The sequence below is a fragment of the Urocampus carinirostris genome, chromosome 5 (genome assembly GCF_059441175.1).
Source record: "Urocampus carinirostris isolate Australia breed hairy pipefish chromosome 5, RoL_Ucar_1.0, whole genome shotgun sequence".
Lineage (NCBI taxonomy): Eukaryota > Metazoa > Chordata > Actinopteri > Syngnathiformes > Syngnathidae > Urocampus > Urocampus carinirostris.
In genome coordinates this window covers 3,798,795-3,817,076 of record NC_142353.1, presented here as the reverse complement: position 1 = coordinate 3,817,076, position 18,282 = coordinate 3,798,795, and the positions used below count along the sequence as shown (strand labels likewise).

Sequence of the window (18,282 nt, the reverse complement as noted above, 5' to 3'; positions counted from 1 at the left end):
TTTTTCAATGCAACTGTTATGATTGTGACTTGAAAAAAATAATGAATTCAAAGTAACTTTACATGAAGGAGTAGTTACATTTATTTACATTCCAATAACATTTTGATACATTCATAAGTTACATCAGACTCTTTGAGGACGGCAATTATGCTGATGGCCCTCCGTGAAAACGAGTTTGACACCCCTGCCTAATGATAACATAAAAAACAAACCCTAATTCTTTCAACCTGTTCATGTTTCAGTCCAAACATGCTTCCTGCACCATTCATTATTTTATGTCTCGTAATGCCTTAATGTTTGACTTTGTAGAATTTTTAAGGTAACAAGCAAATGTGAATAGTGGACTAAATAAGCAGAAACAGGTGCCTGATTTTGTGTGTTCTGGTCATGTGTCAACAAACGGCCGCCACCCAGACACAAGTGTTTGCTTCACCTCGGATCTCCCTACTGTACCATCCCACCCAAGCAGGATGTGAAAATGCACATGGCTACTGAGATCTTTACACACTCCGTAGGCTGTCAACGCTTGGCCAACATTCTCTGTGGCGTCTGTCCACCAGTTGCTCACTTATGGACATATATGCTCAAATGCTCAAAATCAACACCTCATTTGTGATGTATATTATATTTATCCAGTGGCAGTCCATGCATTTTACACCTAGGCCTTCGCTAGGTGATTTCGATATGTTCTAGGCCTTGCAAGGCAATTCCTGTATTTATTATATTTAAACATAACTGAGGTGTAGTAATACATGCAAGATGCAAAATACAAATGCAAGGGTTCGCATACAAGCAAACAAATACGCTTGATAACGTACTATTGCTATGACACAACAGCATTATAAAAAAAGTTTCTGGCTCAGCAACGGATTGACACCTTGTAATGAGTTACTGTCCGAGGGATTAAGATCACAATGTACAGTTAATAATATAAAGCGTCTGCGTGAGGCGGGGGCTGAGAGGGGGCCCAGTGCCTGTCTAGACAGTGTAGCCTCTCATGTACCAAAACAAGTGCTCCCTTACAGACTCTGAGCCCAGGGAAGATCCAGAAGCACAGTCCCTTAATGCAATCCTGGCATCTGCAATCAAAGATATGTAGTTGCAGTTTTACCAGTATAAACATATGCCAATTTTATGCATTGATCTTCGCACATATGTTGTGTTCTTACCATGTTAACCACAAATCTTTTGATTGTGTTTAGTCTAACAGAACCACGACATTGAATTTGTGCTTTATGCCCAATGTATCAGAGCTGATATAGATATTTTTCACAGTCTCGTGCACTTGAGGGTAGTGATGGCCCTGGGGAAGAAACTGCTTCTTAGCCGATTAGTCCTTATTTTAAGGGACCTATAGCGCCTACCAGGAGCCGGTCAAAAAGGAGGTGGCTGGGTGTGAGAAGCAGTATTGCATGCCGGCAATATCCTCGAGACTGGGCAGAGAGCAGTCATTGATTTTGTGGGCTGTTTTGATGACTCTCTGCACATTTTCTCTCTGCTGTCTGCTCCCAGCAGACCACACTTTGACGCTGTATCAGTGTTCTCGTTTGCCCGCGCCCCACGCATTGTGTCAAATCAACGCAACTTTTTTGACACCTAATTGTCATTATTACCCGATTACTTTATTTTTTAACAAAGATTTACCAGATTCCAAACTTTTCGTCAGGCAGATCCGCCATTGTTGTTTTGGTCTCGCGCCGATCTCGGCAAACGAGATCTCGTTGCTTCGAGATGACGTCATTGTTTTGGTGGTTGTCGAGTGAAAGAGAAGTATGCCTCCGTAAAAACAGTTGGTATAAGGTGCAAATCAACAAAAAATTGGTAATTTCTTCAGTTTCGGTAATAAGTCGAAACATAATACAGAAAGTGGTAACAACGGCAATCATTCCGGCACGAAAAAACGGCGGAGAAATTCTTCTGAAGACCGCGAAGGCAAGGAAAACACGTGTTTTGAAGCGAATGATTCGACGAAAGATAAACAAAGAATACTCCTAGCAAGAGAAGGACTTTTCTGCCAAAATTGACTCAATTATATTCCTGGTTACGCTATAAGGAGGATGATAATGGAGGCTACATGTTCTGTGATGCGTGCACCTAGCGTGACAAAAAAACTGGATCGCATAAATCATTTCGCAATACGAACTTTCAGAAAAGCACATTGGATCGGCACAACGACAATGAAAACCACAAATTAGCTATGGAAATTCCGTTGCTGCGATTGGACCTTGAGAAGGCATTACAACTGTGGCGGGACAGCAAACCACGAAGAATATATGAACTGAAAAATCTGAAGTGATTAAAACTGCATGAATACATAGACTAATATTTCAGCAATATTATTTTGTATAATGTTCAATATTTTTGTGAACTGAAAAATCTAAAGTGATAACTGGTTTGTATTACCGATTAAGTGTGATGATTAAAACTGAATGAATATATAGATTTATATATCTATTTATATATTTGTCGCCGATTTACAATTTCACTAAATTTTGGGGACCCATAGATCTCTGTTGGGACCCATAGATTTTTGAGCATGCGAGTCCCCGGGACCCATCACTTTTCAGAGGTAAAATGAACACTGCTGTGTACCAGAAAGGCAACACAGCTATTGCCCTCTGTTGTAAATATCAATACCTTTAGAAAGCCATAGTGGAGAGCATTTAACAATGAGGAAGTAGAAATGATAGGAAGGATATAAGTGTAAGCCTTTTTTACAGATGGAAGAACACTTCATACACCGATGGCATTTGTACCTGGTATTGTTTTTCTTAAGAGTTGAGTATCTTATCAGTCTAAAAAATGTGGTATTGAAAATCACTAATTTTAAATAGTTCTACTAAGCATTAAAGATATGGTTAACTTAAGAAAAGTGGTCAGACCTTTTCAGATAATTTGGTCCATTTGAAGTATGTTTAATTTTACTTTGAAAATAGGTTGACAGTACAGTGAAGTAAGACAAAGACGACAGGGCCTACAAGGCCTTCTCTGCTGGCCTAAAACTATCTGAATCATGTGATATAATTATATTTTATCCATAAATACTTTTTAAATAATTCCCAATTGTTTGAATTATGGGGCGGACGTATTGATAGTAACACACTCTGGTCACTATCCTAATGTGTAACACAAAACCCCACATTTATCCAAGTCATTAAAAATACCAACTCACCAAATGAACCAACCCCACAAAAGGTTTGTCAATGTTATGTGGTCTTGGTATCTTGTTCTTGACTTATGGATACATGCATTCTCCAACTCCATGCCAATGTATTTTTTTTGTATAGAAATAAGTTTTTTTTATAATCCTTCTAGCGTGATGTAAACTTCATACTCCACGCTGATTGGCCTTAAGCGCAAAAGTTTGGTTTTACTCATTCAAAAACAAAAAGAAGGGGAGAAAAATATTTTGAAGGAATCAAAGGGAAGATGAAATAAGAAAAAGAGGCAAGAAAAAGGAATAAAGAAAAAGGAAAATGAAGAAAAATAAAAAGGGGTTAGGATTAGTAAGAAAAGAAAAGAGTTAAAGAGAAAGATGACAAAAATGAAAAAAAAATCCCCTTTTTCATTTTTTTATTTTTCTCCTTTTAATTAATTTTTACCTTTTTTCTTGAGTTTTATTTTTTGACATATTTCCTTTTTTCATGTTTGTCTTATCGTTTTTCTTTTCTAAATTATTTTTCTCTTTTTTATTTTACTTTTTGTCTTCTTTCCTTTTTCTCTTGTTTTTCTTTTTTCCTTTTTTGCTGCCATTTCTTATCATATTTTTCATTTATATTTTCTTTCCTTTTCTTCATATTTCGTTTTTTTTTTAAAGTTGCTGTGCTTTTAACACTTATTTTCGGTGGCACGGCAGAATACAGCCACATTTAGTGGGAAACTAATACACACATTCCTTTAATTTTCATATAAAGGCGGAGGCCACAAACTATCATGCTGGAGGCAGCAAATGGCCCCCAGGCCGCATGTTAGAGGACCCTGACCTAAAAGTTCTGGTTCATGTTCAGTCTGAAACGTACTAGTGTCAGTAAAACAACGACTGGTAAAAGTGGCTGACCATTGATAAGGATGACTGCTGAAGATTTGTATTTCAGAGTCGTTATCGCATATATAAATTCTGCGATTGAACATCTCTGCATTAGCCATCCGTTAACAGTACAGGCAAATGTCGTAGTCCAGGGGTTCGGAACATTTTTGACCCAAAGAGCCATAAAAACAAAATTATTTGGAACATGTGATGTTTGATGGTTTCATAAAATCTATGAAATAACAATAATGCCTGAGCCTGTGTTCCCCACCATTTTAAATATACCACCTAAAATTTGCAGTTACTTATAAGTGTTGAGGGTAATTTTGTCCGTCTTTTTTCCCCCAAATAATAGTTTCAAAAACAAGGTGCAAGCAAAGTTTTTTTGTGAAAATGTCACGAAATACTGCAAACGAGGTCACTAACGCTTTTAACTTGGTGCAGACGGCACTGGGCAAAGGAGAAAGAGTGCGTGCGTCCTGTCCTGTGTACAGCTTTGTCCATTCCTACCGCTGACCCATTTAAATTACTCGAGGTTCTTTGCTAGAGCTTTTGGGTAAAATATTTGTTTTGGATTAAAGTTTGGTCTCTGAGTTTTCATTATAAAGTGTCTCATCAGTGAACCTAAATTGTTTATTGAACGTCCATATTTAGGGATTTACAGCCAAAACAGGGTCTGCTGGTGTGACACTGTCTGTAAACTGTTACAATTTACAATATATACTGGACCGAGTTTCCATTTGTTTAGAATTATTTCAGCTTTGCATGTGTGACTATCGGCTCAAAATGGAGTAATTTAATTAATAACATGAAGTTCTATAATCATCTCTGCTCCATATGTACTCGTGAAAAGAGCCATACATGGCTCTCGAGCCATAAGTTCTAAAACCCTATCTTAGTCAATTCTAAAGCCGTTGGATCAAGTGTTCAGCCGTTTATTGGAAGAAGAGAGCACAGTGTGCATTGTAAGGAGCAGTCCCGCCGCCGGTTATAATTTAAACTAGAGATGCCACTTCCGAAAACGGTGATGTGTTGGCCAGACCTGAATGTGCAGGCCTTCCGGATGTGCTTGCAGTAGACTCATCATCCTGCGGGACATAAAGATCCTCTTTAAGCGCTTCTCTATCCAGTCCATTGTGAGACCCGCTCGCTTCAGGCATAAATGCAGCTTCTGTCACTGGGGCTGGCCCTAAAAGATTGCTCAGCTGCTCATGGGAGGCACTAAAGTGTTTAACTCTCCATACTAAATCCAAAGGGGTTAATCAATCTGGAGTATTTGATGTGCTGCTGAAACAGTCATGGTGAATTCTATTTTGGTTTAAATTTAGAAAGAGGTGTTGCTAGAGAGTTTACAAAATACGAATTTATAAATTTATATTGGGACATTGAAATTTTACTCAAAAAGACAAGGTTTTTTAGTACATTGGAGATGATACAATTCCACAGGATAATATGAAGCCAGACACTTTTTAATGGAGTGCTGTGGCAGTGATTTGCTGCTTCCTGTTGGTTCAATGCTGCTACTACAACAAGTGCTCTGCGTTTTGCAGACGCTTGTACTTTAATCGCCACAAAATATATAGATGTCTAAAATCTTATTATGGTCTAAGATTGGCACACTTGAGCCGTGTTAGGCGAGTTTCTGAAAAAATATTTGGTTACAGTTACAAGGAACTTCATTTATTAAGTAATTGCGTTCCCCCAGATTACTAACCACTGCGCCGCCGTGCTGCCCTCACCATGTTGTCCCTGGTAATATTTCACGTCCGTGAGGAATCCGATTAACCTTTGGATTGAAAACTGACAAAAAAATATGTGCCTAAGCCATCCCTAACTTTGAAGAGGAGTTTTTGGAGGAGGAGATTAGGAGCTGCCACAATAGAAATATTTTAGAACAATCACTATGTAAATAGACGGGCAGCACGGCGGCGCAGTGGTTAGCGCTTGTGCGGCACAGTTCATGTCAGGGGAACCTGTCGTGGGTTCAAATCCAGCTCCAGACTTCCTGTGCGGAGTTTGTATGTTCTCCCCGTGCTTGCGTGGGTTTCCTCCGGGCACTCCGGTTTCCTCCCACATTCCAAAGACATGCATTTCAGGTGAATTGGCCGGTCCAAATTGTCCCTAGGTGTGAATGAGCGAATGAGTTGTCTGTCCCTGTGTGCCCTGCGATTGGCTGGCCAGTTCAAGGTGTCCCCTGCCCACTGCCCGGAGATGGCTGGGATGGGCTCCAGCCCCCCCGCGACCCTAATGAGGATAAGCGGTACGGCTAATGAGATGAGACTATGTAAATAGAATAATAATAGTAAAAACAATTTTCAAAAATAGATGGGGAAAACGAGCATATAGTGTCTTAATAGTTGAAATTAAACCTAATGATGAGGGACAAAAAGAGCAAATAGTAACACAAATGGTAAACATGAACCTAAATGAACAACTGTAAAAGTTGTTGTGCTAGTTTCCAGTTCATACATATTCATAGGAGCTGTTTATAGTCAACTTAACATGCTTACAAACAGTTGTAAAGAGAAGAGAAACAACTATATATGTACACAAAAGCCCAGAATTGCATACATGTTTTCTGAAACCAAACAGTAATATAACAGCCCATCTGTTATCGTTTAGCAGCAAGAGGAGGCTCAACTGTTAAGGGCTCTCATTGGTTTGAAGGAAGATCACTCCTCATTGTAAAACCTCACAGTTTTCTGAACTGTCTGGAAAAAATGTATATATTGTTGGGCATCAGTGATTAAAACAACAATCCATTAATTTGTATTTTTCTCATGTTTCCTTGGACAAGACACTGAACCCCTAAGAGGTCTTCAGTGACTGTATATAAATGTGGACCATTTACCATGCTTAAGGCACTTGTCGAGATACAAGTGCAGAGATACAAGAAAACTCCACAAAACAGTTTTTTCAATAAAATACTCTTGGGACTTAAAGAAATATAGATAGTGTGTCCCAAATATCTGTATACATCTTATCGGCTGGTAACTCAATTATTTATTCTTTCTTTATAGAGTAAACTAGAGGTAAGATCTTATGACTGGGCATGAAATTCGGGTGGAGTCTAAAATGTCAGTCATTACATTCAGGTTTGGGTCGGGTTGGCTTCTCTCTTGCTGACTTTTTTTTGCCGGACACAGAAAAGCAGGTGCGCGGCAGGAGGGCAGAGTCGGCCCAGATCAACTTTCCTCTTCCCCTGTCCTCACAAACAAAATATGAAAATTCGTTTACCCCGGGCTCGGTCCCTCATAGGTCAAGTGCGGGCTGGTTCGAGCTTTTACAACCCAGGTTGGTCCAAAATGGATTTCTTAGGCTCGAAATTACTTCTAGACCCAGGGTCTTAAACTAGTGGCCCAGGGTCCTTTTGCATCCCTAGGAGGAGTTAGCGGTAACCGCCATGATATGAAAGCTAAAGGGACAGTGTGTATTATTTTCCCACTAGATGTCACTGTATTCTGTTGTGCCACTGAAAACGAGTGCTAAAAGCGCAACAGAAGGAGACAAAATACAGAGAATCAAAATGACCAAAATGCACCTTATTAATTTGGAAAATAAAACAAATAGGAAAAGAACAAAGAAAAAAAACACAAAGAAAAAAAGAAAAGAATAAAGGACAGAAAAGAAAAAAAAGAGAAAAAAAGAAATAGGGCAACAAGTGAAACTCAAGATGAAAAAAAAAAAGATGGAAAAAAATTATTTGGTTTTTGTCTTTGTTCTTTTTAATTCCCTTTTTTTTCATTTTTCTTTCTTTTGCTCCATTTTTCCTTTTTCTTTATCTTTTTCCTTACTTTTCTTTTTCCCATTTTCCATTTTTGGTACTTTTTTTAATTTCTTCTTCCCGTATTTAACTTATTTAAAAAATATATTTTGCCTTTCTTTTGTCTTTCTTCGAGAAAGGTTGGGTAAAAAATGAAAAAAAAGGGCCTTTTTGTTTACTTTCAATCTCTGTAGTTTGCGTTTTTTCTTAGACTCATTCTTGGTATACTACACATCACAGTGACATCTAGTGGACAAATATAAAACACTGTCCCTTTAGGAACAGCATGATGTTTTTATCAGCGCTGTTGTGTGAAAAACTCAATTTGGACCAGCCACACCCGGACCCTAGCTTCAACGGCCCCCAACTCATGTGAGCTTGAGACCCCTGCTCTAGACTGAACGCATTAAACTGAGTGATGGCCGCTAGACTTGACTTTGAAGAAAGGAAATGTATTAAGAAATGTTACTGAAAGTCTGAAAATAATTCAGAAAGGAGTTTAACAAATAACCACCAACACGACTTACCATCAGTCAAATTAGAATAAGTTTAAAGCTGATGGAAGTGTTCAGATGGTAACTCCTCCATCGACAACGTTTCATGATGCAATAGATGATTTTGAAATGCCTACCTCACCAGTATCTGCTCTCAGCCTGTTTGTCTTTGTTTGAACCCCTTATCGTTCCTGTAAAATCTGACTAAAATCCCAATCCAAGACGTATCCGAAGTAAATTGAATGCTGTTTTTGAACCATTTGGAGAATATGGATTCTTTTGGTCTCTTCTGAAAGGTAATACTCTTAAGTTTTGTCCCAAACTCAAATAATCACTGCAAATGCTACTAACATTGAATAAGTGAGACATTTGGTGGGTGTAGAGGTTAGCACATTGTGCTAAAACACAAAAGGTCCCTGGTTGGAGACTGGCTGGAAACATCTGTTGGCCTGAAGAGGGATTGGCCCACGACAACACACAGGAAATGGTGCCGCTACGACCCTAGTGGTAACGGGATCCAACTCACCAACCAGTATTACAGTACCGGTAGTTTTGGGAGTCGTGTTCTGGTAGTATTTTTTGTGGTATTTTTAAAAGATTTTAATACTAATATTTTTGTAGTATCTCTGCATTTTTGTAGTGTTTTAATAGTAGAAATGTTGTACTCTATCTGCAGTATTTTGCATTAATATTTTGGTTGTATTTTTTTAGTATTTCCCAAGTAGTATTTTAATTGTCGTATTTTTGTAGATGCTGTCCACCCTACGAAATGAGTTAGGTTCCAGACAATCGTTCGTAAGTGGAATTTGTTCTTAAGTTCCTTTGGTGCTATATTTTGTATGTTTAAGATTTATATAAGTATGTTTAAGGCTTGTATAATCAACCTGTATTTTTGTACTAAAAATAAACATTCCATAAATCAATACGCTCTATAAAGATAAATAAGGTGGAGTTTACCTTATTCAGATGCACCCAACTGCATCAAGCTTTCTTATCCCACCTTAATTTCAAAAGAAACGGCTTGCCTCTTTAAACTCGGTGTTTGAAACTCGTGACAAAAAGTTACCGGACACCAGGACAGACAACTCTGAAAAGTTGCCTGCCCAGACATAAAGTCGCCTGCCCCATTTTTCACAACTTGAAACACAATAAGACGACTAATGGTAAAAAAAGAAAACATTGCTGCAAAGTATTAAGGATTGATAATCAGAATATATAACAGAACAACACTTTAAGATTTTAAGTTTATTATAAATCTACTTATAACATTCATTGCATGTATATGACATCACTGTTTTCCATCTGCCATCTGATATACCTGTATTTACTCATCTTCATTCATGCAATGTTTGCGTTGCGTCATCTGCTACAAGCCACGTGAACTCTTTCCACGATGCTTTTAATGTACGTTTACGTTTTGTAGCGTCATACATTTTGGTAGCTTCTTTTGAATATTTTTTCTGGGGCTGAGGTTTTGGCTTGATTCCTAACCACTTATGCATTTTTCTTGTATTCTCTGTGTGTCTACTTTTGTTAGGATTTGTCAATTTGATAGCGCTCTTACTTGTTATATTGCGTTAAGATGTTTTCCATTGTGTGACGTCATTACGCACGCACCATATTTCGTTTTGCTATTGTTGATTGCCATGTTGTATCGAATGGGGCCGTGTTCTTGTTTTGCTTGCTGTTGAGGAATAAATATGCTTAAAGACTGAACCACAATGTCCCGCTTATCTTCTCACGCATAAGGAAACTGCAAACTCTGACATATCCTTAACAACTTTGGAAAATGATATGCAAATGCGCGACCTTATAACGCTCGGGAAAGTTATTTGATGTCTTTAGATCGTGTACCGAATATGCAAATTGCTAAACGAAACGAACAAAGATTTCAAAATCAGAATAAAGCAAATGTTTGATTTGAAAATAAATCTTTTGCCTTTTTTTTCCCCTTGAAAAAGTTGTCGGCCACCCTGGCAGACATCGTTGTGTAAGTTGTACGCCCGGTGCACGCCCCGGGCGTCCAGGCAAATCTTATTTCAAACACTGTTTAAACTTTACACCAACCATATTGAATGGATGTACGAGATATTACACAATAAAAACGTCAAAGTTCTTAGCGCACTAGCGATACATTACAAGTTGTTACGATTACACACGAACCAGGAAGTAGAAGCCGGATTTCTTCTTCGGCGTGGATGCTGGGTGACCTCTCACAGCGCCACGCGGCAGAAAGCACTAGAATACTGTCCTCTACTCGGATAAAGGTGCACACAATACAAAATCTAACTTACAGCAATGTCCGGAAATTTTTCAACATCCAGAAAAAAAATGTTCGTATCTACCATTATGCGTAAGTCGAATGGCCACAAGTAGGGGAGCGTCTGGATTTCAGTAGTATTTTTGTCACATTTCTTCATTGTTTTTGTAGAACTACTATAGCAGTGTTTTTCTGTAGCATTCCTGTTGTAGTAATTCTGTTGTAGAATATGGGAATCAGGGTCGAAAAAGGCTTGCCTAGTATGTACTGGGGTTCGCAGATGGACTGACAACAGGTCAGATAAGAGTAAGGTGAAAGCAGATACGCGCAACAGAAAATAATGCATAAGGGCTCTTTGAACACAGTTTGGCATTGCTAACACATACTTAAAGAGAAAATATATGACTTTTAACTTTTTAAGAACACCTCAAATTATCCACCTCATCTCCAAAACGAATAGTAAATTAAAGGGATAGTGTGTATTAATTTGTGCCTCTTAGTGATGAAAAAAACTGTATTCATGAAAGAAAACAACAATTTAGGTTTAAATTATGAGCAAAAATACATAAAAAATACATAAACTGTCATACTTATTTTACATAACATGAGCCTCACCTAGAGGCAGCTGACATCATTGTTGGCCTTTTTGCTGCTATAGGTACCCAAAACCGACTGGCTGGCAACCTGTTCAAGATGTCCCCTGCCCACTGACCAAAGATAGCTTGGATGGGCTCCAGCACCCCCATGACACTATTGAAGATAGGCGGTGGAGATAATTAATGGATGGATGACACCCTAAACCTAAAAAAAGAAACATGGTTACCTTTGGTCACTTTGAGTCTCTGCAGTTTGTATTTTTTCATGTGTTTTTTAGTAAAAAAAAATTATAGCACAGTACACTGACATCTAGCTGCCAAACAACACACACTGTCCCTTTATATCTTTAAAAATATACAGTTATACTGTATAACAACAATTCAACCAAAATATCTTTCATTGCACAATTTGTTTAAAAAAAGACATCAGTACAAATAAAGCGTAGACGCAACTTATCCAATCTGAAAGATATAATGTACGTATGTGAACTTACAATTCACAAACACAATTATTACTGTGCTATTTAAAATGGTAAGACAATAGTATCTATTTGATCCTAGTACATGCACAGTATCGATAAGATTGATATTTGGATCGATATGCAGCCCTTATAGAAAAAACAAAGGTCTGCTTTATAACCCAATCAACACCATACCGAAAAAGAGGATTGCTTTATCACCCTTACAAAATCCTTTCATTTTGACAGTGGACGTTTTTTTTTTTTTTTTTTTTTTTTTTTTTTAACACAAGTCTCTGAAACAGTTTTTTTGTCGATTGATTCTAGACACAAAACAATACCTCTCATAAAACAACCACAATCAAACACATATTTTTCCCAGGGGACCTTTGTTTTTCCCATCGTTGCCTGGCGGCCATCTACGCTCATGGGATCCAATACTACCCAATGGATGCGATCATTAAGCATTATGAAATAATTTGTTTGATCTTAGAAGGGAATTTCAATTATATAAAAAGTGCCAACCAAACTGCTACTCAATAATCAATTGATTTATCATAATGTTAAAAAGTTCATCATGCTTTGGAGAAATCTGCATCGCTAAATCCCTAATGGTTTAGTCACTCGAGATACTCCAACCCCCTCCCAAGCTTGTTCTTCTCACATAACTATAATAGAGAATGTCTCAAAGCAGTAACAACAGACATGAGTGAACCGTCAGCAGAGATGAATCCCCAGATCTACATTAACGGTGAAGAAACTGGCGAACGGCTCAACACAGGGTCTCCAGATGGTGAAAGCATCGAAAAATGCGACCTCGCGGACAATGAGATGCAGGCAAAGATGCATTCTGTTTTCCAGCAGGTACGTAGTCAGATCAGGTCGCAGGTGGCCGTGAAAACCTCAAAGGGCGGCATAATCCAGTTAGTTAGCCAGCTCAAAGATAAACAGTCTTCTAAGGAAAGCAGAGGAAGGAAGCAGGAGAAGGAAGAACCGTTAACAGAAACAGATTTGAGAGAACAAGAGCTGTGTGCCCTTTTTGAGGAGAAGCTGGAGGACACCAAAAAGCTTCTAAGAGATGAGTTTGAAGGGCAACTTTTACAAGTTCGAAGCGAGATGCAGTCTTACATTGAACAGGCTCTTAAAGACTTGGAATGTAAGATTCAAAGGGCACCTCTCAAAGAGCAACACAAAGGCAGAGGATCAGACAAGAAGCAGAAGACTCCTGCAGCCGCGTTGTCCAAGAGAGGACGGGCCTTGACCCGGACCATGACCACTATCACCCCCAAGACCTCCCCGTCCATCATTTTAGGACCACGTGCACGATCTGAAACTCTGTGCTCCTCAAAGAAGCAGGAAAACTCTAGAATTTCGCTAAGAGAGACTTGGGTCTCTACCACAGCTGACAAGTCTTTCTATCAGATCCGCAAGCCCCTCCCCCCGGTTTGGCCGCCATTACACCCCGGCAGAAAGACTTTTGGGGAAAAACCCAAAATAAGAAAGTGATTTATGTCAAACATCCTGGATGTCTATGTATTGAAGTTAGATTCAATGGGGAGAAAAAAAAATCAATGACCTGCGATTGTCTTTTAGCATTGTATTTTCCGGACCATAAGGGACACTTAAAATCCAAAACTGGGCAGAAATTTGAATGAACTAATTATAATCCAGTGTTCATTAGATACCGGAAAATATGGTGAAATTGTAAATGTTTGGTTACAATTAAATGATACCACACATGGTAACTGTTCTGCTTTTGAGAAATCTGGAGTCATCTTGGAGAACCCTCTTGGTTAACTTGGTTAACGTGTCAATCGTTTGTTGCTAAAAAGAAAGAAAGGAGAAGCGCAGAACCTCGAAGACAGCTCAGACGCCAACTTTTGAAAGCTCATTGAAAACCCTCTTTTGTTTTTGCTTTGGACAATAATTGTGATTACTTGAATGAAGATCTTTGTTTATGGTAACGTTTTATACAAAATAACATACTCTCGATTGAATTGTTGTGAGATGATACTTCACTCTGTAACTGTTTGCCTTTGATAAACATTTAGAGTAGTCTTTGAGTGCCCTCTTGTTGTTAACAGGCTCATTGTTTGTTGCTAAAGATAATTTTAGTCAGCAAACCAGATATCATAATGTTAAATTATGTTCTATAAAATAAATTTCTGTATTCTAATTTAAATGTATTTTTATGTAACTTTAGCTCGTAGTTTCAATACCATGCATGTTATAGTTGAGTGCGCTTTATTCATGAAAAATATATCACAAGGGACAATGTATTGCAGTTGCACTTAATAATACGGTTTATTTTTGAGCTGTCATTATTGTGTAAGCAGTTTGGAAACACATTTATACCCATCAAAATACTTTTCATTGTCACTTAATTTTTGCATTAAATACATGATGTGCGAATGGAGGAATGTTCATTACCACTTTTTGAGTACCAGATTTTCTTGATAAGTCAGTTTTCTTTCCTGTGGGACGGATACTTTGCAGTGACTTAATCACGAAAATATACATATTATTTCAAGAGATACCTGTTTTGTGATGTAGTGTGTATCGAGTGTGGCAAAATGCGAGCGATTTTCCATCCATCCACTATCTGCACCTCTTATCCTCAGTAGGGTTGCAGGGGTGCTGGAGCCCAACCAAGCCATCCTTGGGTAGTGGTTGCCAGCCAGTCACAGGGCACACAGGGACAGACAATTCGCTCGCTCATTCACACTTAGAGACAATTTGGACCGGCCAATTAACCTAACATGCATGCTTTTGGAATGTGGGAGGAAACCAGAGTGCCCGGAGGAAACCCACGTAAGTACGTGGAGAACATGGAAACTCCACACAGGAGGTTTGATCTCATGACCTCAGAACTGTGGCGCACACGCGCTAATCACTGCGCCGCCGTGCTGCCCGAGCGATTTTTCTTCACAGTGAAATCTCTTGTTTTGTCGGATTCTATGACGTCTTCTTTGATAGAAACTAGCGTTTTTGTATTGTATGCCATAAAGTAGAACCATCTTCTTAGAGTGGACTAGTACGTTGGTTTCTACCCTGAAAATATATATTTTTACCTTTGTGTGCAAAAATGTGGTGTACTTTTTCTGTGTCAAAATTTGCCTAGTAGGCTAGCGTTCTCTTTCTCTAACAAGAAGAAGTGTCACTGTCTTATGCGCCCAAATGATGTATACTACTTTTTTTATTCCGATGCAACTTATGTATTGCCCAAATATGCTTTTTTTTATTGGCTGAGTACCCGTCCTTCAGATGGCGCCAACTGGCAGACAGACTTAGGGACCTCACACTTGTTGACCATTACCTACACTACATAGGAGAGGAGTATTTAGGGACTGTGCTGTCAAGGATTTTGTAAGGGTGATAAGGCAATCCTCTTTTTCGGTATGGTGTTGATTGGGTTATAAAGCAGACCTTTGTTTTTTCTATAAGGGCTGCATATCGATCCAAATATCAATCTTATCGATACTGTGCATGTACTAGGATCAAATAGATACTATTAATAATAATAATAATAATAATTTCCTTGTATTGTCATTCTGTGTAACAATGTACACAGAACGAAATGTCTTACCATTTTAAATAGCACAGTAATAATTGTGTTTGTGAATTGTAAGTTCACATACGTACATTATATCTTTCAGATTGGATAAGTTGCGTCTACGCTTTATTTGTACTGATGTCTTTTTTTAAACAAATTGTGCAATGAAAGATATTTTGGTTGAATTGTTGTTATACAGTATAACTGTATATTTTTAAAGATATAAAGGGACAGTGTGTGTTGTTTGGCAGCTAGATGTCAGTGTACTGTGCTATAATTTTTTTTTTACTAAAAAACACATGAAAAAATACAAACTGCAGAGACTCAAAGTGACCAAAGGTAACCATGTTTCTTTTTTTAGGTTTAGGGTGTCATCCATCCATTAATTATCTCCACCGCCTATCTTCAATAGTGTCATGGGGGTGCTGGAGCCCATCCAAGCTATCTTTGGTCAGTGGGCAGGGGACATCTTGAACAGGTTGCCAGCCAGTCGGTTTTGGGTACCTATAGCAGCAAAAAGGCCAACAATGATGTCAGCTGCCTCTAGGTGAGGCTCATGTTATGTAAAATAAGTATGACAGTTTATGTATTTTTTATGTATTTTTGCTCATAATTTAAACCTAAATTGTTGTTTTCTTTTATGAATACAGTTTTTTTCATCACTAAGAGGCACAAATTAATACACGCTATCCCTTTAATTTACTATTCGTTTTGGAGATGAGGTGGATAATTTGAGGTGTTCTTAAAAAGTTAAAAGTCATATATTTTCTCTTTAAGTATGTGTTAGCAATGCCAAACTGTGTTCAAAGAGCCCTTATGCATTATTTTCTGTTGCGCGTATCTGCTTTCACCTTACTCTTATCTGACCTGTTGTCAGTCCATCTGCGAACCCCAGTACATACTAGGCAAGCCTTTTTCGACCCTGATTCCCATATTCTACAACAGAATTACTACAACAGGAATGCTACAGAAAAACACTGCTATAGTAGTTCTACAAAAACAATGAAGAAATGTGACAAAAATACTACTGAAATCCAGACGCTCCCCTACTTGTGGCCATTCGACTTACGCATAATGGTAGATACGAACATTTTTTTTCTGGATGTTGAAAAATTTCCGGACATTGCTGTAAGTTAGATTTTGTATTGTGTGCACCTTTATCAGAGTAGAGGACAGTATTCTAGTGCTTTCTGCCGCGTGGCGCTGTGAGAGGTCACCCAGCATCCACGCCGAAGAAGAAATCCGGCTTCTACTTCCTGGTTCGTGTGTAATCGTAACAACTTGTAATGTATCGCTAGTGCGCTAAGAACTTTGACGTTTTTATTGTTTAATATCTCGTACATCCATTCAATATGGTTGGTGTAAAGTTTAAACAGTGTTTGAAATAAGATTTGCCTGGACGCCCGGGGCGTGCACCGGGCGTACAACTTACACAACGATGTCTGCCAGGGTGGCCGACAACTTTTTCAAGGGGAAAAAAAAGGCAAAAGATTTATTTTCAAATCAAACATTTGCTTTATTCTGATTTTGAAATCTTTGTTCGTTTCGTTTAGCAATTTGCATATTCGGCACACGATCTAAAGACATCAAATAACTTTCCCGAGCGTTATAAGGTCGCGCATTTGCATATCATTTTCCAAAGTTGTTAAGGATATGTCAGAGTTTGCAGTTTCCTTATGCGTGAGAAGATAAGCGGGACATTGTGGTTCAGTCTTTAAGCATATTTATTCCTCAACAGCAAGCAAAACAAGAACACGGCTCCATTCGATACAACATGGCAATCAACAATAGCAAAACGAAATATGGTGCGTGCGTAATGACGTCACACAATGGAAAACATCTTAACGCAATATAACAAGTAAGAGCGCTATCAAATTGACAAATCCTAACAAAAGTAGACACACAGAGAATACAAGAAAAATGCATAAGTGGTTAGGAATCAAGCCAAAACCTCAGCCCCAGAAAAAATATTCAAAAGAAGCTACCAAAATGTATGACGCTACAAAACGTAAACGTACATTAAAAGCATCGTGGAAAGAGTTCACGTGGCTTGTAGCAGATGACGCAACGCAAACATTGCATGAATGAAGATGAGTAAATACAGGTATATCAGATGGCAGATGGAAAACAGTGATGTCATATACATGCAATGAATGTTATAAGTAGATTTATAATAAACTTAAAATCTTAAAGTGTTGTTCTGTTATATATTCTGATTATCAATCCTTAATACTTTGCAGCAATGTTTTCTTTTTTTACCATTAGTCGTCTTATTGTGTTTCAAGTTGTGAAAAATGGGGCAGGCGACTTTATGTCTGGGCAGGCAACTTTTCAGAGTTGTCTGTCCTGGTGTCCGGTAACTTTTTGTCACGAGTTTCAAACACCGAGTTTAAAGAGGCAAGCCGTTTCTTTTGAAATTAAGGTGGGATAAGAAAGCTTGATGCAGTTGGGTGCATCTGAATAAGGTAAACTCCACCTTATTTATCTTTATAGAGCGTATTGATTTATGGAATGTTTATTTTTAGTACAAAAATACAGGTTGATTATACAAGCCTTAAACATACTTATATAAATCTTAAACATACAAAATATAGCACCAAAGGAACTTAAGAACAAATTCCACTTACGAACGATTGTCTGGAACCTAACTCATTTCGTAGGGTGGACAGCATCTACAAAAATACGACAATTAAAATACTACTTGGGAAATACTAAAAAAATACAACCAAAATATTAATGCAAAATACTGCAGATAGAGTACAACATTTCTACTATTAAAACACTACAAAAATGCAGAGATACTACAAAAATATTAGTATTAAAATCTTTTAAAAATACCACAAAAAATACTACCAGAACACGACTCCCAAAACTACCGGTACTGTAATACTGGTTGGTGAGTTGGATCCCGTTACCACTAGGGTCGTAGCGGCACCATTTCCTGTGTGTTGTCGTGGGCCAATCCCTCTTCAGGCCAACAGATGTTTCCAGCCAGTCTCCAACCAGGGACCTTTTGTGTTTTAGCACAATGTGCTAACCTCTACACCCACCAAATGTCTCACTTATTCAATGTTAGTAGCATTTGCAGTGATTATTTGAGTTTGGGACAAAACTTGAGAGTATTACCTTTC

General features: G+C 38.2%; 1 protein-coding gene across 1 annotated transcript in view; it reads left to right on the top strand.

The window, feature by feature from the left end:
- The first annotated feature begins 12,303 nt into the window (after positions 1–12,303).
- The window catches only part of LOC148365010 (4-hydroxyphenylpyruvate dioxygenase-like), a 28,844-nt gene continuing 22,865 nt past the window's right edge, over positions 12,304–18,282 (top strand). The window contains exons 1-2 of the mRNA XM_088334969.1: positions 12,304–13,041; positions 16,336–16,410. Of these exons, the coding sequence (XP_088191095.1) occupies positions 12,304–13,041; positions 16,336–16,410 (813 nt within the window). The remainder of the gene's footprint in view (positions 13,042–16,335; positions 16,411–18,282) is intronic.